The sequence below is a fragment of the Scyliorhinus torazame genome, chromosome 4, assembly GCF_047496885.1.
Source record: "Scyliorhinus torazame isolate Kashiwa2021f chromosome 4, sScyTor2.1, whole genome shotgun sequence".
In the NCBI taxonomy this organism is placed as follows: domain Eukaryota; kingdom Metazoa; phylum Chordata; class Chondrichthyes; order Carcharhiniformes; family Scyliorhinidae; genus Scyliorhinus; species Scyliorhinus torazame.
In genome coordinates this window covers 219,965,878-219,991,936 of record NC_092710.1, presented here as the reverse complement: position 1 = coordinate 219,991,936, position 26,059 = coordinate 219,965,878, and the positions used below count along the sequence as shown (strand labels likewise).

General features: G+C 46.0%; 1 protein-coding gene across 6 annotated transcripts in view; it reads right to left on the bottom strand.

Moving 5' to 3' along the window:
* Nucleotides 1–863: 863 nt before the first annotated feature.
* The window catches only part of tbc1d32 (TBC1 domain family, member 32), a 452,053-nt gene continuing 426,857 nt past the window's right edge, over nt 864–26,059 (bottom strand). For 5 of the 6 annotated variants that reach the window (XM_072499359.1, XM_072499363.1, XM_072499360.1 and 2 more), the window contains 2 exons: nt 18,612–18,800; nt 864–1,445 (listed from right to left, as the gene is read on the bottom strand). In XM_072499359.1, coding sequence (XP_072355460.1) covers nt 1,335–1,445; nt 18,612–18,800 — 300 coding nt within the window. In that variant the 3' untranslated portion in view covers nt 864–1,334. Of the gene's footprint in view, nt 1,446–7,241; nt 7,297–18,611; nt 18,801–26,059 lie in introns of all 6 variants that reach the window. The other variant, XM_072499364.1, reaches the window with a different exon arrangement.

Below are 26,059 nucleotides of genomic sequence, written 5' to 3'. Positions count from 1 at the left end.
CCAAAAACCCAATGAATGGAATCCTACTGGAATTTTGCCAAGTGTCAGGCTCAGACTGAAAACTGGTGTGCAACTCTCCAGTTGCACAGACCAGATTTCCCTCCAAATCTTGACCCTCTTTAAAGAAAGAAAATGTGGGTATGATTTACACTATCACTCTGGCGGGCGGCACCCTGATAGCCCCAGCAACAGGCTCCACAGAGATCAGGGTGCCACCTTTAAAGATCAACATTGAAACCGAACAGCCCTCAGCTCCCACCATGGAGGTATTGGGAATTCTCCTCCACCCACTCCTGGCAATCACCGGCGTCGTACCATCCCACGCCCAACAATCATCGGCGGCATTCCCATCTCCCTGCCAACAATCATCGGCTGCATTCCTACTCTTCTCCCCCCCCCCATACACAAATTAACCCCCCTCCCCCATGGGCGCATCTCAGGGCCCGTCACTGGCACTGCCCTGTGGCACTGGGTGGCAGTCAGATTGGCAGTGCCAACCCTATCAAGTTTCCCCCCCCATTGGATTTTGCGCCCACGTTGCCAATCTTGCGCACTGCTAGTGTGGGCTCAAAATCGCCCCCAATATCTATTATTTTACACAAGTGACATTTCCAGCCTATTTAAATATCAGGAGATTCATTGAAGTCACATGAGCTACAGTCTCTTGAGATAAACCAATTAACAAATGCCCCCATAATTTTAGCAAAAGGTTCATGGAAACCTCAGAGACAATTGTGGAGAACCATCATGAGAGCTGTGAAAATTGAGCCCCCACTGTTTTCAACATTTATGTTCCCACGATAACATACGACAGAGAAAATGATTTTGGTCAGCAGAATACAAAAAAACATATCCACATAATCCTCCCCAAATTAGATTTTATTTAACTTGCGACAGAAACATTGAGAGATTATGGTAAAATTTATTCAAACCTTTGCAGAATTGCTGATAACATGTTTTTCATTCAATGATAAATCATATTTATTGCACATGTAATGAACTACCCAAACCCATACAGCAAGCACGTTCTTAGAGAATGTCATCCACTGTGAGGTGATTTCCCAGCAGTTACAAGACAGGCATAGTGTCTTGGCGGGCAGAGAGATTGTTTTCTACCAACGTTGCCCACTTGGCTTTCGTTCTAGAAGATTCAGTAATGGAGTTAAAGCATAAAATGTGCAAATCTGTAACACAATAGCTTTACGTTGTTCAAATAAGATACTTTGAAACAATTCTGTTATTATCATGGTAAAAACATAACACTAATAAGAATTAAAGATGGTGGAGCTAGTAGGTAGTAAATAAATCTTTAATTTTGAAGTTGTTTTCACTATTTATGATTTAATGTTCTTCATTTCTGTCAGTATAGTAGTTCTGTAGGAATGTTCCAGATTTCCCATAAACTCCAGGTAACTGCTAACGTGAAATCCATGAATTGCTTCCTCCTGTATAACCAAAATGAAAAAAATGAAAATCATTCTGATAGAATGCTGAAGCAGATAGTCAGGATTAAAATACCATGATATTTTCTCTGAAATTATAAAGGCATAATTTTCTCAATTGCAAAGGCTAACGAAAATGGGGAAAATAACTTTAATGCACTTTTTTTTCTCATTACTACTGCTATTTAATATAGGGATACAGTACATTATATTGCTGTTTTAAATATTACCACATACTTGTAATTTATGAAGGAATATGCTCTAGCCATTTACAAGATAGTGTCAATATAGAACACTTCAAAGAACTCCTCAACTGTTATTCAATCATAGATAAAGACATGTTTGAGGAAATCCCCAACAAAGATGATCTTGGACTCTCATTAAGTCTGGATGAAGTTGAAGCGGCCTTAAAACATGTTAAGTTTGGAAAAGCTTCAGAAGTGGGCGGAATTCCTGTGGAGATTTTGAAACTTGAAGAAGAGATCACTCATGGGCGGCATGGAGGCACAGAATAGCCTTCTTCTGCACTGTAGGAATTCTATGGAATCTTCATCAGTTGTTCCTGAAAAATCTGGGACAAAGAAGAAATTCCTGCCAACCTCAGGGATGCTGCCAACTTCAAGAAAGGAGACAAAGCTGATTGTGGGAACTACCGAGGAATCTCCCTACTCTCCATCGCCATGAAGATCATCGCCCAAACCCTCGCTAGCCGGCTTCTCCCAGTATCAGAAGAAATCTTTCCAGAAAGCCAGTGTGGCTTCTGACCAAACCGTGGAACAGTGGACTTGATTTTTACTGCTTGACAACTTCAAGAGGAAGCAAGGAGCAAGATCAGCCACTCTACATGGCCTTCGTTGATCAGACCAAGGCTTTGACTCAGTCAATTGGGAAGTGCTGTGGAAGACCTTGTCAAAGGCAGGCCGTCCAGAGAAATTCATCAACATCCTCTGACTCCTCCACGACAAGATGTTGGTGACAGTCCTCACCAACTTAAATAAGATAGCAACCTTTGAGGTCAAGACTGAAGTCAATCACGGATGTACCATTGCCCCAACCTTTTTCTCCATCGTCATCGCTATCATCCTTCACCTTGTCAAGAAGAAGCTTCCCAGTAGAGTGGACATAGTCTACAGGTTGGATGGAAAACTTTCAACCTCAACTAGTTAAAATCCAAGAAAAAAAACACACATATCTCTTGTGGAACTTCAGTATGAGGATGACATTGCCATCTCCACTCTCTGACGAGAATCTACAAGCCATGCTTGACACCTTCGCGGAAGCACATCAAAGAATCAGTCTCAGCCTCAATCTAAAGAAGACAAGTCCTTTACCAACCCACCCCAGGGTAACATCTGGTTTCTCCCTCCATTAAGGTCAATGGAGAAACCCTACCAAACTTGGGACATTTCCTCCACATGGGAGCCACCACCCATCTAAGGCTGACATCGATGAGGAGACCCAACACTGTATCCAATTAGCAAATGCCTCCTTCCAACGCTTAAGGCGGGAGTCTTTGACAATCGCGACATTCATGCTGAAACCAAGTTCCTCACGTACAAGGTAGTCAACCTCCCAACTCGTCTATACAGCTCAAAAACTTGGGATTACGTACAGCCGCCACCACAAGGCCATGCAGAGGTACTATCAACACTGTCGGAGACAGATTCTCCACATCAGCAGGGAGGACAGGCGTACTAACATCAGCATCCTTGAAGGAGCCAAGAGCACCAGCATCGTGGCCATGATCATTCTAAGCCAACACCACTGGGCCTGCCATGTGCTTAGGATATCAGATTCCTTACTGCCAAAGTAAATCTTCTTCGCCCAGCTCAAGTAAGGCTTCTGAACAAGATGAGAACAAAGGAAGCACTACAAAAAATCCTGAAGGCTTACCTCAGGAAATGCAACATAAACGTCAACGCCTGGGAGATCCTTACACAGAAGAGGCCTACTTGGAGGAACTTTCTGATTTAAGGGTCACAATTCTTTGAGGACACCCAATAGGCAAGGGGAGGCCTGGGAAAAGAATACCAGCGATCTAGAGCCCAAGGACCGATTCCACCTCCCGGAAACATCTGCCAAGTGTGTGGTCAAAGCTGCGGCTCTAGGATTGGGCTCATCAGCAATGCATGGACCCACAGAACCCATGACCTGTAATACGGAGTTTCTTAGGTGGACAATCATACTCGTTAATGAGTGATCTGCAAAGGTGAAACGAAGATTGTAAATAAGCTCAAAAGTGACAACTGAAGGCTAAAGAAATTACAAATGAAGTCCCTATCCTATCTTACTACTGGTCAAAAAACATTATACCGTAGACTTTTAAAACTGGCACAGGGAGTGGGATTGCAAACTTCCACATGCTGCAGTTACAGCACACCATCTTCCTTGCCATGACTATACAACTTTATTTATTTGATTGCTCAAAATGTTTTAATTGAATTGATAATTTTAGTTTTATTATTAATTGACATTCAATGATACCACCATTGCTGAATCGCCCATTATCAACATCCTGGGGGTTACTAATGACCAGAAACTGAACTGGACTAGCCATATAAATACTGTGGCTCAAGGGCAGGTCAGAGGCTAGGCACATTAAGGCAAGTAACTCATGTCCTGATTCCTGGAAGCCTGTCCACCATCTACAATAGTCTCCCTTGCCTGGATGAGTGTAGCTCCAGCAACACTGAAGAAGCTTGACACCATTAGGACAATCTGCTTGATTGGCACGCCATTCACAAACATTCACTCCCACCGATGCACAGTGTGTACGATCAACAAGATGCACCGCAGTAACTCTTCGACAGCACCTTCGAAACCCACAACCGCCACCTTCTAGAAGGACAAGACCGGCAGACACATGGGAGCACCACCACCTGGAAGTTCCCCTCCAAGCCACACATCATCCTGACGTGGAAATATATTGCCGTTCCTTTGATATCACTGGGCCAAAATCCTGGAACTCTCCTACCTAACAGCACTGTGGGTGTACCTATGTCACATGGACTGCAGATGTTCAAGAAGGCAACTTACCACCACTTTCTCAAGGGCAATTATGGATGGGCAATAAATGCTGGCGGAGGTAGTGATGCCCACATTCCATGAATGAATGAAAGAAAATCAATTTATCTGGCTTCTGCACCAAATTTCTGATTTTAATAGTTTATTGATAAAACACTCTTTCATGACCAATTGGTGCTTTACACTTGGTGAATGGAGAATTAGGGGTTGTTACTCGCATCACAGCTCGATAGAGGGACAGCTCAGCCAGAAATGGACCGTCAAGGCTGTCTCCTTGCTTCCTCTTCCTGCTCTTCAGCTGCTCACTGTATAGCTGGTGACAAGAGATGGGCCGTCATAATTACAAGCTTGGTGGGCATACAGCAGAGAACTATGAATCTTAACACCCATTCTGCCAAATACTGCACGATTCGTCCAGAAAGGTGGAGGCAGTGGACGCATTGTTTCAACACACCATTATATTTCATGTGGCAGCATGGCTTTTGGTGTATTCATGCTGTGCATGTGTGTGAGAATTGTACACTGGCATCATGAGCCATACATCAATGGATAACCCCTGTTACAAATACAGCCTGGAATAAGCCCGACACATAAAGGTTCATGCCCATGGTTACCTTCACAACCACTAGCAATGAGTTCTTCATCCTACTCCTAGATTACCATTGTGACTGCAGTAGCCTACAGATTTCAGTTCAGGTCACCATTACTGAAGTACAGATGTCTGACACATTACTCCTAGCTGAGGTTCAAGTAGTGAAATAGCTCCTTGTACATCATGGCTGGATATAGCCTCCTGTTGAGAGCCTTCTTCTTCTCATCCTCTTCTGACAGTTTGTCCTGCTCTGTGTGTTTTGCCCATTTTCCCAGGCATTATATACCCCAAAGGAAATATACCTACTACAATACACATATGAACATCTGATACACCACTCAATGTAGATTTTAGCAATTTTAAAGAAATGCTGAAGACATCAAACATTAAACCGTAGCAACAGCCACTAGAAATCAATCAGCACCTAGCCTGAAGGCAGTTGATGATCCCGTTAAATGGCAGTAGTGGTCCTTCATGTTGTTGAGCATGATTAAGAGAAGGCATTAGATGGAGTTTGACGTCCAAATGACAGCGTTGGCATCATGTCAATGTTACAGCTGATTGACATCATCACCTGTCTACTCTATGTACTTCCAACGGATATTCACTGCATTTGCCACGGACTCCATTTTGAACCTCTAAGGCCAGTTGTACTGTCCAGAAAAAGAGCTATGCATCTGAATTTTGAGTTATTTTTAAAAAATGAATTAAAAGTGGAGAGGAACCTTAACGCTCTCCAGTATGTTAAATGGCTTCCTTTAATCTTTTCTTACATCTCAAATACTCTCCAAAATACAAATATATTGTTAAGCTACGTCACGGTAGCACAGTGGTTGGCACTGTTGGTTCACAGCGCTTGGGTCACAGGTTCGATTCCCGGCTTGGGTCACTGTCTGTGTGGAGTCTGCACGTTCTCCCAGTGTCTGCGTGGGTTTCTTCCGGGTGCTCCGGTTTCCTCCCACAAGTCCCGAAAGACGTGCTATTAGGTCATTTGGACATTCTGAATTCTCCCTCTGCGTACCCGAACAAGCGCCGCAATATGGCGACGATGGGCTTTTCAAAATAACTTTATTGCAGCGTTAATGTAAGCCTACTTGTGACAATAAAGATTACTATTATTATTATAAGTGGGCTGAGCCTCAAGCATTGAGTCAGAGAGATCATTTGAACATTTTGGTTAATAACGATTTTTTTTAACAACAAATAATTTTAACCACAAGAGACTGCAAATACCATATCATTGCTTTCGCTGGTTTTGTTCAGCTTATGCTTTACGATCGTAGCGACTAATAGAAATTTTCCCAAACAATGTTGATATTTTTTAAAAATGGAACAAAATAATGAGCACTTTCTCCACAGTTCTCTGCATATCAAGTTACGGAAGAGGCCGCGACAGCACCAATTATACTATTTGGAAGGCAGGATATGAACTTCAGATACATAGTTGGAAGGAAAAATACGAACATAGGAAAATAATGCCGATATATGCCATTGAATAATTACAACATCACTGATGCGCAAATAAAAGAAATTTAGCCATAGTTTACAGACTACATGTATTTAAAATTTAACAAATTACACTTAGTGATGCTTTATACGCATTACACACAATGAACGACCGGCATGGTGGCACAGTGGTTAATACCGTTGTCTCACAGCAACAGGGACCCGGGTTCATTGAGCCTTGGGTGACTGTGTTTGGAGTTCACACATTCTCCCCGTGTCTGCTTGAGTTTCATCTGGGTGCTCTGATTTCATCCCACAGTCAAAGACGTGTAGGTTAGGTGGGATTACGGAGATGGGGTGGGGGAGTGGGCCTAGCTGGGGTGATCTTTCAGAGGGTTGGTATGTATTCGATGGACCGAATGGGCTTCTTCTGCACTGTAGGGATTCTATGAATACAGCTGGAGATGGAACTTAAGATATTTACAGTTTAGTTACATGCATATTTAATTTGTTGCACATAATAGCTTTAATTTAGAAAAGCAAAACAAGATTTAAATTAAGAGTCAAAGGAGTATTCTACATGCTGTAGAATGAATGGTGAGCTACAAGAATTTTTATGGATTAAAAGAGTATTTAAATATTAGAAAATATTTTGATATAGCAAATATCTACATCAAGTACATGCTTACAATTTTATTCCAATTCGAGTACAACATGAATACCAATAAATCAGTTACCGAATAGAAAAATATCCAAGATATCCAACTTCAATCATATTTCACTAGTTACCACCTGCCAAAATCAATAATATTCAGGATTAAATTACTGGAAAAGTACTTTATTTCACCATAAAGTAACGAAACAGCAAATTCTCTAAACAAAAAGCCTTCTTAATCCAAGGGAAATAATGAATCAGTTACTTTTCTGCTCACATGCTTTGTTTATGGTTGTTCAATTACCATTAATGCAACAAAGCTCTGCCATCTGATCTTAACCTCATGTTTTGTCATTGCAACTACATTTTCTTATTAAAAAACTATTGCACTGTTTAATAATACACTTATGCCTCAGTGTATGAATGGATGTTTATGCATTTTTCACCATTTTCCTTCAGATTTGCAAATACAAGCCACTTGCTTGGAAATACACAATAGGGACAATTTTCGACACAGGCTCTGTACCTAACACATCATCATATTTTCTTTTTTTTGGAAGAGTAACTGGCAGAGTGTGTCTTATACATCGTGTGATCTGCCTAAAATGAAACATTAAGCTGGAACTTGCTGTCAAATTAACTGAGGCTACTGGCGTTTTGTCATTATTGCTGTGCAAACTTCATGAGAGGGACAGATGTATGTTTAGAAGTGTAAATTCTAATATTCTTATCTTGCTGGCGGGATCTACCGGTCTCGCCGATGGCGAACACCCACCGTGGGTTTCCTGGTAGCGTGAGGTTCAAACAACGGGAAATCTCGTTGACAACGGGACCAGACGATTCTGCCGCTGGCCCAATGGCATCCACCGCTGCAAAACACGCCGCAAGGGCGAATGAAAAATCCCGCCCACATATCGTTGCCCCCCGTATCAATTGAATGGCCAGAAGCTGCTGCAATTCTATGGTCAAAATGAATTAAATATGCTTCAAAGCTAAGTCTTCTCCATTTCAGTCTGAGTAATCTTTTGCTGATAATAAGAACATAAGAACTAGGAGCAGGAGTAGGCCATCTGGCCCCTCGAGCCTGCTCCACTATTCAATGAGATCATGGCTGATCTTTTGTGGACTCAGCTCCACTTTCCGGCCCGAACATCATAACCCTTAATCCCTTTATTCTTCAAAAAACTATCTATCTTTCTCTTAAAAGCATTTAATGAAGGAACCACTACTGCTTCACTGGGCAAGGAATTCCATAGATTCACAACCCTTTGGGTGAAGATGTTCCTCCTAAACTCAGTCCTAAATCTACCTCCCCTTATTTTGAGGCTATGCCCCCTAGTTCTGCTTTCACCCGCCAGTGGAAACAACCTGCCCGCATCTATCCTATCTATTCCCTTCATAATTTTATATGTTTCTATAAGATCCCCCCTCATCCTTCTAAATTCCAATGAGTACAGTCCCAGTCTACTCAACCTCTCCTCATAATCCAACCCCTTCAGCTCTGGGATTAACCTAGTGAATCTCCTCTGCACACCCTCCAGTGCCAGTACGTCCTTTCTCAAGTAAGGAGACCAAAACTGAACACAATACTCCAGGTGTGGCCTCACTAACACCTTATACAATTGCAGCATAACCTCCCTAGTCTTAAACTCCATCCCTCTAGCAATGAAGGACAAAATTCCATTTGCCTTCTTAATCACCTGTTGCACCTGTAAACCAACTTTTTGCAACTCATGCACTAGCACACCCAGGTCTCTCTGCACAGCAGATGAAGGGAGTATCAATTACTGCCAGATATTCTCATTGGCACAGATAATTAAGTATTTCATCTGAACCAGATTTCAATTCTGCATCGGGATCCCAGGTGCCAAAACAGTTTGGGATCCTGACCCTGTGTTGCATTCGTATCACAGAGGCGATGCAATTTCTAATGGCCTTAGTCAACAGCCATGGCATCACAAGAGATCCTTGGCCCGGTGCTGCAAGATGACCTTCTAGGCTAATGAAAAAAATGTAGGTGAGAATGTAAACTGTGAACAGGACACAAAGAAACTGCAAAGAGGTCAACAAGGCAACAGATGGAATATAACTCAGAGAAGTATGAGCTTGTTTACAGGTAATGAAAAAACTATATTTTTTTAAAGGCACAAAACTTGTAAACGTTGATGTTCAAAGACACTTGGATGTACCCCTGTTGATCCCCAAATTTCTTTCTCTGTCAGTCTGGCCTCAATAAAAGTTGAGATGGATTTGCACGTAAAAAGAAGTTATTTATTTAGCTTGCAAGCTTAATTCATCTTACAGAAACATAAGAGACATCCAGCCTCTTAAGCTCCAGAAAAACGACTGAACAAAGAGACAAAGGGATCTCTGTAAAATCAATTCAAATGGTATCAAGTTTCACATACTCGACGGACATAGGTCAGCCTATGTCCCTCCTGACCTGTTCGATCTATTCTGATTGGCTCACTTCCAATCCCTTTCTCTGGCCCCTATCAATGCAGCATCACTCTCATAGACACACCTCTTCCTGCTTTTTCCATGCGGTCTCAAACCCCTTTGTCCCTAACTGCCAGAATCAAAGTGGCTTATTTCTACATTACATTAACTAGTATCTCTAAAGTAACTATTTTATATCACATTCGTCACCCCTACCCTTTAGGACTGAGGTGAGGGGAAATTTTTTCACCCAGACAGTGATGAATCCGTGGAATTCACTATCACAGAAAGTAGTTGAGGCCAAATTGTTGTGTAATTTCAAGAAGGAATTAGATACAGCTCTTGGGGCTAAAGAGATCAAGGGGCATGGGGAGAAGGCGGGATCAGGGTATTGAATTTGATGATCAGCAGGCTCAAAGGGCCTGCTCCTGCTTCTATTTTCTATGTATGTTTCACCAAGGAAATTGTCACAATACTCTACCACCTGTTGGAACCAGACCTGCAGCCTCAGAGCATGGAGGACATTATTTACAGTGTCCACAAAGGAGACCATGGCCCAGAATTCTTTTCAGTTTGGCATGCTTCCAGGCTGGAATAGGTGACAGAACTAACATCTTGCAACTTACCATCTATTGCTATACATATCAGAGAGGTGACAGAAGCTTTGCAATGCTAAGAAAGGGGATTTCACGCTTGAACAGAAAACAGCAGTGTGCATGTTGTTTTGTCAGGAAAGTGAGCTTCTCTATGGGGCAGGGTACCATTGGCTCTAAACATGCAATTTTGTTAACTCTATATCTCAACGGTGAGATGTACTGAAACAGTTACAGTCACCATTCACTCAATTTGCAACATTGAAACCACAGTCTATTTAAACTTCAAGGGGAGTGAAATGGTATTTAAACAACCAAATACAAATGGATAAAAACAGGCACAACACAACCACAGAGCGTACTGAAATTTCAAGGGGAGTGAAATGGTATATAAACAATCAAGTACAAAAGGGACAAAATCAGGCATACCACAACATTGAAACCACAGAGCTTATTGAAACTTTAAGGGGAGTGAAATGTTTCTCCAAGAAATAAGCTGCAGAATGGCTTTGGCCTGCGAGAGGTTTTTTGAACAGATTGGATTGGATACTATACTCCTTTATGCTTCAACCGATGCCGGTGTCTATGTACTGACATTGTTTACCTTGTGTTGCCTACTGTGGACGGTATTCTCCCCCCACCACGCGGGGGGGGGGGGGGGAAGAGAATCGCCAGGGCGCCGTGCGAATCGCGCAACGCCGCCCCGACATCTGCACGTGATTCTTCCCCCCCCCCCCCGAAACCAGCGCCGCGAGAATTGTGCCGGGCCGCTTGGAGGATCGCCGCAGACGGCGAGCGGCGATTCTCCGGCCTGGATGGGCGGCCTGTGGGGGGAAAGGGGGGGCTCCTTCACCTGGGGGGCCTCCGATGGGGTCTGGCCCGTGATCGGGGCCCACCGATCGGCGGGTCGGCCTCTCCCCCCCCCGGGCCTACCTCCTTCCACGGCCGGCCCCAGAACCCCGGTGCAATGTTGGTGAGGGGCCGGCGTGCGTAAGAAGTTCCCCGCGCATGCACAGGATGGCGCGGTCCAACTGCACATGCGCAGGAATGAGCTGCCCCAACTACGCATGCGCCATTTGGCGCCGCGTAAGGAGGCTGGAGCGGCTTGAACCGCTCCAGCGCTGTGCTGGCCCCTTAGGGGGGCCAGAATAGGTCGTGCCCGGGCCCTGTTTGTGGCGTCGTGAAACGCGACGGCATTTACGACGCCACGGGCACTTAGTCCCGGGAGCGGAGAATCCCGCCCTATGCATTTTCTTTTTATTTTATTTTCATGTACTAAATGATCTGTTCGAGCTGCTCACAGAAAAATACTTTTCACTGTACCTCGGTACACGTGACAATAAACAAATCCAATCCAATACAATGGCAAGGTCATCATTTGTTGCCCTTCCCCAATTGCCCTTCAACTGAGTGGCTTGCATAATGATTTCAGGGTACAGTTAAGGATCAACCACAGAAGGGACTTCTGGTGATGTCTTGTAAAGACAAGACGCACAAAAGTGGCTCACAGCAAAGTCTTTGTATCTGATCCCTTTTACTCGCTTTTTTCGGGGTTTTTGGTGCCCAAGCTCAGTGAGTTGAATAGGTGAACTCTTTCTTTACGGGGGTATGTCGAAATCGTCGACAAAGAAGCCCAATGTTATAAAAGCTCAGGGGGGAATCCCGTTGAAGGAAGGTGAAGGAGGGAAATGGCCGGCACGTCCATTACATTCAACACACTGACCGTGGTAATGGCGCAGGAGCTTGAAACGATCGGCGAACAAATGAACAGGCAATTCGAGCGGTAGGGCCAGGAAATTAAGGAATCTTCTAAAGTCAGTATTAAAGAAGATTTGAGCCCGATCCATGAACAATTGGTGCAACTTCGAACGCAAAGGCACAAGACGCTGAAAGGGTTGGAGGAGGCCTTATCGAGGCATGAGGATCGGTTTGCCTCAGTGGAGGCAGAGTTGCTGTTGTGGCAGAAAGTAATAAAAGGCCTGAGACTCAAAGTGGAGGATAGGTCACGGTGGTTAAATCTCAGGTAGGTTGGACTGCCAGAGGGAGCGGAGGGCCCGAAGCCAACCCAGTATTTTCCAAAATGTTTTTTCGGTGGGGTTGGGGAGGGTGGTGAGAGAATGAAGTGTTTGCCCCTCCGGAATTGGACAGAGCACATCGGGTGTTCAGACAAAAGCCAAGACCGAATGAGCCACCGCGGGCAGTGATGATCCACTTCAATAATTATCAAAGGAAGGAGAGCGTCTTAGATTGGGTGAAAACAGGTAGCAGGGTGGCACAGTGGTTAGCATTACTGCTTATGGCACTGAGGACGCCCGGGTTCGATCCCGGCCCCGGGTCACACTCCGTGTGGATATTGTATATTCTCCCCGTGTCTGAGTGAGTCTCACCCCACAACCCAAAGATGTACATGGTAGGTGAATTGGCCACGTCAAATTGCCCCTTAATTGGAAAATGCCGCCCCTAAGTTGCTAGACCTGTTTGGAGTCTATCCCATTAAGCACGGTAGTAGTGCCACACATGATGGAGGGTATCCTCAATGTGAAGATGGGAATTTGTCTCCACAAGGACTGTGCAGTGGTCCTTCTCCCGATACTGTCATGGACAGATGCATCTGCAGCAGGTAGATTGGTGAGGATGAGGTCAAGTATGATTTCCCCTCTTGCTGGTTTCCTCACTGTGCCGCCATCTCTGCTGAGTCTGTCCTGCCGGTGAGACATGACATAGCAAGGAATGGTGATAGTGGTGTATGGTACATTGTCTGTGAGGTAAGATTCTGTGAGTATGACTATGTCAGGCTGTTGCTTAACTAGTCTGTGCGACAGCTCACCCAACTTTGGCACAAGCACCCAGATGTTAGTAAGGAGGACTTTGCAGGGTCGATCGGCTGGGTTTCCTGTTGTCGTTGCCGGGTTCGATGCCGGGTGGTCCGTCCTGTTTCATTCCTTTTTTGTGTTTCATAGTGGTTGAATACAACTGAGTGGCTTGCTAGGCCATTTTGGAGGGCATTTGAGAGTCAACCACATTGCTATGGGTCTGGAGTCATATGTCGGCCAGGCGAGGCAAGGATGACAGATTTCCTTCCCTAAAGAACATTAATAAACCAGATGAGTTTTTACGACAATCATCAACAGTTTCAAGGTCACTATTATTGAGACTAGGTATTTAATTCCAGATTTTATTCATTGAATTTAAATTCCACCAGGTATCTTGGCAGCACATCAGGAGCTAGGGACGGTTGGGGTTACCATTGTACACCATTAGAAAATGTTACACCCGAGACATGCGATACCTCTGTCCCGTTATTCCGGACTACAGGCCGGCCTGCACCTGCTCACCAGGTATCACTTAATTCTCTCCAGCCTCAGACCACCGGGCTCCCAGTTACTAAACCTGGCCCCCTCCCCCCCCAGGCATACCACATGCAGGTGATGTGTGTGATCGCGCACTCAGCAGATAGACAGGAGTCAGACTATGGCACAGATTGAGCAGCACCAGAGCTCAGCTCACAGCGGATTCTCATCACCCTCCATAAAAGCAAATTATTGCAGATGCTGGAATCTGAAACCAAAAGAGAAAATGCTGGAAAATATCAGCAGGTCTGGCAGCATCCGTAAGGAGATAAAAGAGCTAATGTCGAGACGGAATTCATTGAGGTGGGACGCAAGGGTACAAATTGTCCCACCCTCAATGAATTCCGGGCTCGATATGATGTTGAACTCTTCTTTCGACGCCTTTGCCCCCATGCCCACTTGGGCAAGAGTCCTCCCCCTGTTCCACAGATCCTTTCATGTGCCTTCAACATTCTGCCTCCAATTGGACACCCCTGCTGGGACAATTACCTGCCCTCGATCTTTTCATTGAGAACTGTTGACGGGACATTGGCCGGCTTAATTTTTCTGCCCCCTCTCAACCTCTCTCCTTCCGAACGTTCAGCTCTTCACTCCATCAGGTCCAACCACGACTTTATCAACAAAACTGCCAACAAAGGGGGTGCTGTTGTCATCTGACGTATTGACCTCTACCTCGCAGAGGCTGAGCGCCAACTCTCAGATACTTCCTCCTAGCCCACCCTGGACCACGACCAGATCACTGAACATCAAGCCATTATCTGCAACACCATTAGCGACCTCATTTGCTCCGAATGCGTTCCCCCTATGGCTTCCAAGTTGTCTTCCAACGCAGGACATCCGGCTTTTACCTACTTCCCAAAATCCACAAAAAGGACTTTCCCTGTAGGCCCATTGTGTCAGCATGCTCCCCATCCTCACTCCTCTGGTCCATTCCCTCCCCACCTACATCTGGGATTCCTCTGATGCCCTGCGTCATATTGACAGCTTCCAGTTCGCAGGCCCTAACCGCCTCCTACTCACCATGGATATGCAATCTCACACATCCCACACCAGGGTGGCCTGAGAGCTCTTCGCTTCTTTCTCAAAAAGAGGCCTGAACAATTCCTATCCACCACTACTCTGCTCCGCCTGGCTGAACTCGTTGTATCTCTCAATAACTTCTCCTTTAACTCATCCCACTTTCTCCAGATCAAAGGTGTAGCAATGGGTACCCGCATGGGACCTAGCTACGCTATCCTTTTTATTGGGTATGTGGAACATTCCTTGTTCCAGGCCTACCCGGTCTCCTCCCACAACTCCCTTACCGGTACATCGAGGACTATTCATGCTCTCATCCGGACCTGGAAAAATTCATCAACTTCGCTTCCACTTTCCACCCCTCCATCATTTTCACCTGATCCATCTCAAACACTTCTCTTCCCTGACCTTTCTGTCTCCATTTTCGGCAATAGCCTATCTACTAATACCCACTGACTCCTACAGCTATCTGGACTGCAGCTCTTCGCACCCTACGCCCTGTAAGGACTCTGTCCCTTTCTCTCAGCTCCTTCACCTCCATCGCATTTGTTCCGATGATGCCACTTTCCAAAGTGGTGCTTCGAAATGTGTTCCTTCCTCCTCAACTGTGATTTCTTACTGACAGTTGTTGACAGGGCCCTCAACAGCATGCAGTCCATCTTCCGCGCCAGTACCCTCACCCCCTCCTCTCCCTCATAGAACAAGGATAGATTACCCCTCGTTCTCACATTTCATCTCATCAACCTCCGTATGCAAAGCATAATCCTGCGCCATTTTTGCCAACTCCAGCATGATGCCACCACCAAACACATCTTTCCTTCACTCCCTGTCAGCATTCCACAGAAATCGTTCCCTCCGCGATAATCTAGTCCACTCCTCCACCATAATCAACATCTTTCCCATTACCCATGGCGCCTTCCCATGCAATCGCAGAAGGTGTAACACCTGCCCCTTTACCTCTTCCATGCTTAACATCCGGTTGAATAAACTCGGTTTGTTCTCACTGGAACGAAGGAGGTTGAGGGGCGACCTGATAGAGGTCTACAAAATTATGAGGGGCATAGACAGAGTGGATAGTCAGAGGCTTTTCCCCGGGGTAGAGGGGTCAATTACTAGGGGGCATAGGTTTAAGGTGAGAGGGGCAAGGTTTAGAGTAGATGTACGAGGCAAGTTTTTTACGCAGAGGGTAGTGGGTGCCTGGAACTCGCTACCGGAGGAGGTAGTGGAAGCAGGGACGATTGTGACATTTAAGGGGCATCTTGACAAATACATGAATAGGATAGGAATAGAGGGATACGGACCCAGGAAGTGTAGAAGATTGTAGTTTAGTCGGGCAGCATGGTCGGCACGGGCTTGGAGGGCCGAAGGGCCTGTTCCTGTGCTGTACATTTCTTTGTTCTTTGTATCCCAGGCCCAAAACACTCATTCCAGGTTAAGCAGCGTTTCGCTTGCACCTCTTTCAATTTGGTCTATTGCATTCCAAAGCAGTCTCTTCTATATCAGAGAGACCAAACATAGACTGGGTGATCGCTTTGCTGAGCACATTCGGTCTGTGCACATTCAGGACCCTGACCTTCCCATTGCTTGCTTGCCATTTTAACACAAGACCCTACTCCCATGCCCACATGTCTGTTCTTGGCCTGCTGTAATGTTCCAGTGAAGCTCAATGCAAAGTGGAGGAACAGTATCTCATCTTCCGGTAAGGCACGCTACAGCCTTTTCTCCCCTTTGCTTCCTCCTTCCCCCTTTTTTTCATTTTACCTCTCTGCCACCCATGTCCACTCTCCGTCCACACCTACATCTGTCACACCTTAACCTCTGATTAATTTCTCTGCTGTTTGGCCTTTCACACCTTTATTCTCTCTTTAGTGCCATTAGCACTCTTTTCCCTTGGTTTCGGTGGCTATGACTCATCTTTTATTCCCTCACCCTACAGTATAAATATCTCCAACTTTCTATGCCTTTTAGCTTTGACAAAGGGTCATCTGGACACGAAACGTTAGCTCTTTTCTCTCCTTACACATGCTGCCAGACCTACTGAGATTTTCCAGCATTCTCTCTTTTGGTCTCATCACCCTCCTGCCTTGTATATTGACCGCTGCCAGTGCTGACACAGACCATTCACACTGGAGTGACATAACACAGTCCCTGGGAGGGTGGAACAGGGTGTTTGAGGGGACAGGTAATGAGTGGGTGAGTGGGGGGATGGTCGGTGGGAGGGGATAGTCTGAGTGTGGCGTGGGAATCGGGGCACGGCTGGGAGGAAGAGATGGACGGCATGATAGCACAGCGGTTAGTACTGTTGCTTCACAGCGCCAGGGTCCAGGGATTGATTCTTGGCTTGGGTCACTGTCTGTGCAGAGCCTGCACATTTTCCCCGTGTCGGCGTGGGTTTCCTCCGGGTGCTCCGGTTTCCTCCCACAAGTCCCAAAAGACGTGCTTGTTAGGTAATTTGGACATTCTGAATTCTCCCTTTGTGTTCCTGAACAGGCACCGGAATGTGGCGACTAGGGAATTTTCACAGTAACTTCATTGCAGTGTTAATGTAAGCCGAAAGATTATTATTCCCCTCTTCCTCATGTGTGAATCCTTAGCCTTAAATGCTCCTTGTTTCAACCACTCCACGTGGCAGCACATACATATTATCATCATTATGAAACTAAAATGTCCCCAAATGTGTTACTTACATTCCTTGCTCTGAACTCACCCACAGATCCTCAATATAACATCTCATCCTAAATCAGCCCTGCCACTATTGCAGTACGAAGAACTAAGCCAAGCTGAACCACCATATAATGACTAGATTTTAGTGAATTTAATTTGGACTTGAACTGACTACGTTACTAGTCTTGTCGTATAACCACATTATGAGATCAAGTTCAGTACATGAGGCTTTGTCTATTTTTGATGAGCAGACTTGGCCTATTGTCAATAATCTTGATCCTACAATGTAGCATAATTCTATATAATTATTTAAAATAGGGTTGAGAAAACATGGCATGCAGATGTGGGGATTCACCAGAACAATGCATCGGGCTGCCTCCATAGTTCAGGGTGGATGCTGCCTGCAACTTTGGACCCTGAAAAACCACAGCAGTGGGTGGAGGGAGCATTTCATTCTCAGGCGGTTCATCTTCCAGTCTCACAGTCCTCCCAGAGATCCATCTTCATTTTCAGGAGGTCCAGCCTCTTTCTTCAATAGTGGGTCAGTGATGTTGGATGCCTTTTCAATTTGTCACCCAGATAGGATGGCAGAGTATGTGTCATCAGGCGTTCCCCGACATGAAAATTAGTGCAAAACTCGGCTGCATAATTAATGGGATTGGGGCTGGAAGATTTGGCTTATTTTACTGCCCGACTCCGCAGCAGGAAACACTCCACATTTCCACTTCTGTCACGGGACTTAGTCCCAGGATGGGAGAATTCCATCGACAATTCAAGTAGAAAATCTCATCGAAATATGGGACAAAGAACACTGAAGTGGGCTATTTGGTTGATTGAGTCTATCAACTGCATCGGTATTTATTCAATCACAAACATCATCACTCGTAAAACAATAAAGTTTTTAGCTGGCTTGTAAAATGAAGTCATACAGAGAACCTACTGTATTTATATGAACAGAGAAACCGGAGCTGAAACTAATTCCACTGATAATGGGCGGGGTTCTCCGTCCCGCCAGTCCCGTTTTCCGACCGATGCGCCCCCGCCGCCAACGGGATCCTCCGTTCCAGCAGCCGGCCAATGGGCTTTCCCATTGTAGCCATTCCACGCCACTGGGAAACCCTCGGGCATGGGTGCACTGCCAATGAAGCGGAGGATCCCGCTGACGGAGAATCCCGTAGAATGACTTCACTAATCCTCAAAGTGAATTGGCTGCACCATCAATTCTTGCCATTGTATTATTTTTATTGTAATAATTCCGTTCAGTCACTGTCAGAAAATCTCAGCACAACTTTGTTTAATATGCAGATATAAAGGATTTATCTTGTATTGCTTATTGCTTGTAGGTACAAAGTGCTTTAAAAAAATTCAATATATACTTTCTGTGCTTACCTTGAGAAAAACCTGGAGATCTTGAGTCTGCATGTGGTGAAGAATCTCTTGCTGTAAGTGTTTCAGCAAAGCTATACACATGTAAACTTGATAATCAGGGCCCAAGATAATACAGATGGCAATGTAGTGTCCAATCTCAGTCCAGTTTAAATAGTTCCAGAAGCATTGAGCAAGCCAGTGTTGACAAATCTGTGCAGTATAAAGAAAAACAAATTATTTACACATTTCTATTGGTATAATGAAACTCAATCCTGAATTCAATCAATATGCAGTGTTACAATCTCGGTTGAGGCCAATAACACTATTTAAAAGCAGAAATCTCAATTATTTACAACATGAAGCCACAATGAAAATAGAAGAATTTTTAGAACAAAGCAAGCAATCTTAATCACTTGTACACTGAAACCCCAAAGTCACCATGAGTTAAATAGGAATTTACAGACAAATTATGGTCAATTATGAGGTAAAGGTAGCATCACCATAGTCCTAGGTGACCATAGGCTGCTTTTCCCTTTGAGGGGAGAGCTGACTGGGTGATTTAATCTGAGAATCACCACACCTCAGGCGAGGGGCAAGGTTAAGAAGACAGGGCCTTCATGAATAACCTCAGATGGTACAGGAATTGAACCCGCGCTACTGGCCTTGCTATGCATCACGAGCCAGCTGTTTAGCTATATGAGCTAATCTGACCCCCCCAGGTCAATTATTACACATTAAAACGCAGATCAATGAAGACTGATCTTATGAATGAGCTCTGCAGTCAATTCAGCATATATGTCATCAAGTTATAACAAAAAAATGCCTTCCTCACAAAGCATTTCAGCTCCTCTACTTCTAGGACTTAAACTGATCCCTCAGCTAACAAGAGCGTAAAATCAAACTGAGTTCCATTGGCACGGTCCAATAAGTGGCACCTGTCTGCAGAAACCCCTCAACTCTGCTTACAAGGGTCTGGATGGCGTAGATCCACCAATTTTATCTTCAAGAAGCAGAATAGGGCAGCACGGTAGCACAGTGGTTGGCACTGTTGCTTCACAACTCCAGGGGCCCAGGTTTGATTCCCGGCTTGGGTCACTGGCTGTGTGTAGTCTGTACATTCTCCCCGTATCTGTGTGGGTTTCCTTTGGGTGCTTCGGTTTCCTCCCACAAGTCCCGAAAGATGTGCTGTTAGGTCATTTGGACATTCTGACTTTCTCCCTCTGTGTACCCGAACATGCGCCAGAATGTGGCGACTAGGAGCTTTTCACAGTAACTTCATTGCAGTGTTAATATAAACCTACTTGTGACAATAAAGACTATTATAAATAACTGCAGCAACGACAGCCGGAATTCTCCCATGCCCCCGCCAGCGGAATCAATGCTCGGTGGGGGCGGTGGGAGAATTCGACAGGAGGCACAAAGGGCAGTTCAAAATCAGTGGGAACTTCCAATTATGTCTGCCACGGCAGATTAAGAATCCTGCTGGAGGCTGGTGTGAAACCAATTTGCATCCCGCTAATGGGATGCAGATGAAGACCTGATTTAAATTTTCTTCTGGCACAGAATCTCTGTCATACCAGTGGTAAAATACATCGTCCCATAACACGTCTGGACCAACGTAACTTGCAGAAAGTGGAGCTTACCTGAAGAAGGCCTGGGGTTGCTTCCAGAGTTCCGGATGGAGGCTGCCAGCGAGCTTGGACCCTGAACACCACAGTGGGTGGCAGACCATCTATCAGGTGAATCTTCCAGCTTCAGTGTCTTTGAGGAGGTCCCATCTTCCAGCCGCAAGGGTGCTCCTGGATATTCATCTTCATTCTTTAATGATGGGTCAGTGATGTCGGACGCCTTTTAAATACGGCATCCGAGTATGACGGGGGGACGTGCGCCATCAAGGCTGCCTCACCATGAAGGTGGCGTGAAACCTCCAGATGCACAATTAATTACAGCGGGGACAGAAGATATGGCATGGTTTCCAATCAGCCTCTGCAGCAGGAAACATTCTCTATCCCTGCCCCTGGATTTGTGCCAGATGTGAGAATTCCACCATATTTATATATATAATATGCTTATTCTCAGTTCTGAATATAGCCTCTTCTTCAGCCTGCCTACACTGCACGGAATCATCATCTACTACTGGGCTCTGATTGTTCCGTCTCCTTTTATAGTTTCAACCAGAAATGTTGGTTTCAATCTCAGTTTCAGTGTTAGTTTCCTTTGCAACTGGATGGTCAGTTTACCTTTTCAACTCTGGTCTGACTCAAAAAATACAAGATTTGAAACCATGGATTCCATCACAAGTATGATGAAACTCATTGGTCAGTTGAAACCAGATGCTTTATTTATAATGCGCTCAGTCTCTGGTCACTACTAATTTTTTTTGTTGATCTTTTTCAAAAGCATTTATTTTAATTAAAATGCTGCACGAGATCAGACTCATTACCACCTTATTTTATACAAAATATGGCGGCACGGTGGCACAGTGGTTAGCACTGCTGCCTCAGGGCAGGTTTAATCTCGGCCCCAGGTCACTGCCCATGTGGAGTTTGCACATTCTCCCTGTGTCTACGTGGGTCTTACCCCCACACCCCAAAGATGTGCAGGTAGGTGGATTGGCCATACTAAATTGCCTCTTAATTGGGAAAAAAAGAATTGAGCACTTTAAATTTATATTTTAAAAAATTATGTAAAATAAACATTCCGGGTAAGAATAGTCTTCACATTTAAACCAGTTGTTAAACTTTCCAGAAGGAGCGATTTGATAGCAATCAGAACAAAGAAAGTCTAGCACAGGAACAGGTCCTTCGGCCCTCCAAACCTGCACTGATCATGTGTCCTTTCTAGACCTGTACCCTTCTATACCCCGTCTGTTCATGCATCTATCTAAATAAGTCTTAAAGGTCGCTAACGCGTCTGCCTCAACCACCTCACTTGGCAGTGCATTCCAGGCCACCACCATCCTCTGTGTAAAAAAACTTCCCCTGCACATCTCCACTGAACCTCTCCTCTCTCACCTTGAACTTGTGTCCCCTTGTAATTGTCATTTCCGGCCTGGGAAAAAGCCTCCAACTGTTCACACTATCTATACCCCTCATAATTTTATAAACTTCTATCAGGTAGCCAGAAATATCTGGCTGATATTTCCAGTTCCCATCTCAAGCAGCGCTCCAGCCAAGATTAGCTAATTTAGTACAAACTAGAAATTGAATCAAGGACCTTCTTACCTTGATGGCCGAGTGTTGCAGAAGGCAACCCTTTTATTCAGGGGTATCAGCCACATTCCAGCGGTTGCATGTACAGCTGGAGGAGTCCATTTGCCTTCAGGTGCAGAAGATGTTGCCGCCAATGGGTGGCACCCAAGCCAACACTGAAAGGATGGTGTTGGAGCAAGCGGTGGAAGGTCTGGAGCAAGAAGTCAGAGCCATGTGTCAGGATGTCCAAAGCTTGGGGTATCCATGGCTGAGGTGCAGGGCAGTAGGGCCCAGGAAGACATGTCCTGAATGTAGATGAACATTGCAGCCGTGCTCCAGAGCTTGGTCCATTCACAAAGGGTCATGGCTGAGATTGCCCAGAGCTTTGGCTGTCTGACCTTGGCCAGTCAAAGAGGGACATGACCAAGGCAATGAGGAACATGACTACCTCGCTGTGGGACATGTCCCAGTCATAGAACTCCATGGTTGAGGGCATCAACCCCTGTCATGAGAATGTCGCTTTAAGAAATGTTTGGCTGCTCATATTACTGCAGTGATGTCAGAGTGTGGGTGGAGCTGGGCTGTCTGTCAGCTTTTTTCTTTTGTTTTAGGCTGTTTGCTGCAGGGTGTGTTTTAGTTTCGTTTTCAGTGTTGGAGCTAAAGCCAGACCAAGCAGGTGTACTGCTGTTCTCTCTGTCATCAAAAGACTATCTCTCGATCATTTGGTGAATTCAGAATTATAAATGTTCTCAGTAGTGAATGTGCTTCTGTTAAAAGGTGTTTCTTTTGTTAAAAGGAAAGCTTAAAGGATTACTTAGTGTTGTATTCTTTGGGGGTTGTATTTGAATTAATGGTTGCTAAGATTAGCAACTGTATGTTTTAAAAAGGTTAACTTGAGTTCATAGAATAAACATTGTTTTGTTTTAAAAATTACTTTTCCATTTCTGATGTACCACACCTGTAGAATGGGCCGTGTGCTCCCCATACCACAATCTATTAAAAGTTGTGGGTCAGGTGAACTCCATGGTACACTTTGGGGTTCTCTAAACCCTGGCCCATAACACCCCATAGTTCAGAAGAGGGCGGGCCTCCAGGACTGGCAGGGCCAGGTGAAGGTGAGGCCTCTCCAGAGCTCATCTCGGCTTCCCTTCTGTCCCATGGAGTAGTCCGGGGGTAAGTGTACAGGGATGAATGAAGTGAAGGGGCCCATGCTGGCCCCTCTTGCAGGGGTGAGGCTGGAACACTTCATCCCTTTCGAATCCCCCCATCTGATACATCCAGGCCCTCCAGAGGATGGCTGCCAAGGGCATCTCAGAGCAATGGGCGAGAAAAGCCGCAGGCTGCCACCTCCCCTCTTGATGTGCTATCTGGGGCAACACCAAGAAAGATAAGAAAGACGGAGGCCACGGGTGTAGTCGATTCTTGTTAAGGAAGGGAATTCCCTGTCCAGCTGGTGCTCTGAGGGTGACATGCGTGCCCCTGGACCTGGGACATTCCAGCAATGGCAGCAAATGCAGCACCCTGGGCATCCTGGTGGACCTGGGTCTGGTTGAAGTGTATGTAGTTTTCTGCCTGGGCTCAAGGGTCTTGGATGCATCTGTACACATGCAATTGCAAGATCCCATGCAGGTCCCTGCTTGAGCCCTGGAACAAGTCAGAGGCATAGAAGTTTAGGGCAACTGTCAACTTGACGGGGACCGGCAGCAGGCATCCAGTTCCTAACCGTGCCAGGTGCATCACCATCTGGCACAGGTGATGCACAGTCTCCTTGGTGAGTCAGAGTCGACTGCAGCACACATGATCCGGCAGCTCCTTGAAGGATAAGCACTGATGATATAAATGTTGCCTGATGCAGCACCTCCTCCTCTTCCTTGTGGACGACCAGATGTGACCCCGGAAGCGTAACCAGCGTCCTGGGCCCCGCCAGCACCCCGACCCCTGCCAGATGCAATCACCTACCTTCCACAAGATCAGACTTCTCCCATCAGATCCCGGGACCATCCAGCCGCAGCCGCCAACCGAGGAAGCGAGGGAAAAGCGGCGGTCTGCAGGTGAGACTGAAGCAACAAGGTTTCAAGACTCCTCTCCCTAGCATAACCTGGCAAATGTACAAGCAATCGAAAACAAGCTGGATTAACTTAATACTAGACTTACTTCTCAGAGGGAAGTAAGAGACTGCTGTGTGCTCTGTTTCACAGAGACATGGCTCACCCATGCCTCACTGGACTGTGCCATACAACCTGAAGGCTTCCCAATTCATCGGGCGGACCGCACTGCATCATCAGGCAAAGCGAAGGGTGAAGGGGTTTGCCTCCTCACCAGCTCCTCCTGGTGCTTGGATGTGGCGACCCCGGCGATCTACTGCTCTCCGGATGGTGGTAGTGTCAACGTGGGTGGACCAGGACAGATCTTTGGAGATGTGTACCCCAAGGAAATTGAAACTGCTAACCATCTCCACCTCGGTCCCGTTGATGCTGACAGGGGTGTGTACAGTACTTTGCTTTCTGATGTCAATGACCAGCTCTTTAGTTTTGTTGGCATTGAGGGAGAGATTGTTGTCGCTGCACCACTCCACTAGGTTCTCAATCTCCCTCCTGTATTCTGACTCGTCGTTATTCACGATCCAGCCCACTATGGTCGTATCGTCAGCAAACTTGGAGATGGAGTTGGAACCAAATTTTGCCACGCAAATACCATTGAATACCATGAAGTGCCGCCCATACTATCTTCCACGTGAGTTCACTTCAGCCAGTATCACAACGGTCTACATCCCACCCCAGGCAGAAGAGAAAAAGGCGCTGGACGAACTGTACACAGTTATAAACAACTACGAATCAGAAGGCCTTGTTCATCATGGCCGGGGACTTCAACAAGACCAACCTCAAGAGTGTATTGCCAAATTCCACCAGCACATCTCCTGTCCCACCAGGGGCGACAACACTCTTGACCACTGCTACTCACAAAACAAGGGCGCCTACCGTTCCATCCCCCAAACGCACTGTGGGAAATCAGACCATAAGGCGGTGCTCCTTCTCCCGGTGTACAAGCAGAAACTCAAGCGGGAGAATCCAGCTAAGAAGGTTGTGCAGTGCTGGTCCGAGTAATCAGAAGAACTCCTACGTGACTGCTTGGAGACAGTGGACTGGTCCATATTTAAGAACTCAGCGACCAACTTAAATGAGTATGCCACAACCGTCACAGACTTCATCAGCAAATGTGGACGAATGCGTGCCAAAGAAAGCAGTACGTACGTTCCCCAACCGGAAATCATGGCTCAATCGCGAGATTGGCTCCCTACTGAAGGACAGGTCTGAGGCGTTCAAGTCAGGCGACCCTGACCTAGACAAGAAATCCAGGTACGACCTCTGCAAAGTCATCCGAGATGCCAAGAGAGAATATCAGACTAAGCTAGAGTCACAGACTAGCGTTACAGACTCTCGGCGGTTGTGGCAAGGCCTAAACAACATAACGGGCTACAAAGCGAAGCCGAGCAGTATCTCCAGGAGCAGCACACCCTTCCCCGATGAACTCAATGCATTCTATGCTCGGTTCGAACAGGAAACCAACAATCCGCTATCGAGTGCCCCAGCAGCCCATAACACACCCATACCCACCATCACAGCTTCCAAAGTCAGATCGGCTTTCCTGAAAGTGAACCCTCGGAAGGCAACGGGTCCGGACAGGATCCCTGGTCGTGCACTCAGAGCCTGCGCGCACCAGCTGGCAGATGTGTTCACGGACATTTTTAACCTGTCCCTACTCCGCTCCGAGATCCCCACCTGCTTTAAGAAGATCACCATCATAGCGATGCCAAAGAAAAAACAGGCAACGTGCTTCAATGACTACCGTCCGGTGGCCTGACTTCAGTCGTAACGAAGTGCTTCGAGAGGTTGGTCATGAAGCGCATCGCCTCCATATTCCCAGAATGCCTTGATCCACTGCAATTCGCATACCGCCGTAACCGGTCCACAGCAGAAGCTATCTCCCTGGCCCTACACTCATCCCTAGAGCAGCTTGACAACAAGGACTCCTACATCAGACTCCTATTTATTGAGTACTGCTCCGCCTTCAACACCATAATCCCAGCCAAGCTCATATCAAAGCTCCATAACCTAGGACTTGGCTCCCCAGTCTGCAACTGGATCCTCGACTTTCTAACCCACAGGCCACAATCAGCAAGAATAAACAACACCTCCTCCAAAATGGTCCTCAATACCAGGGCCCCGCAAGGCTGCGTACTTAGCCCCCTGCTACACTCCCTGTATACACACAACTGCG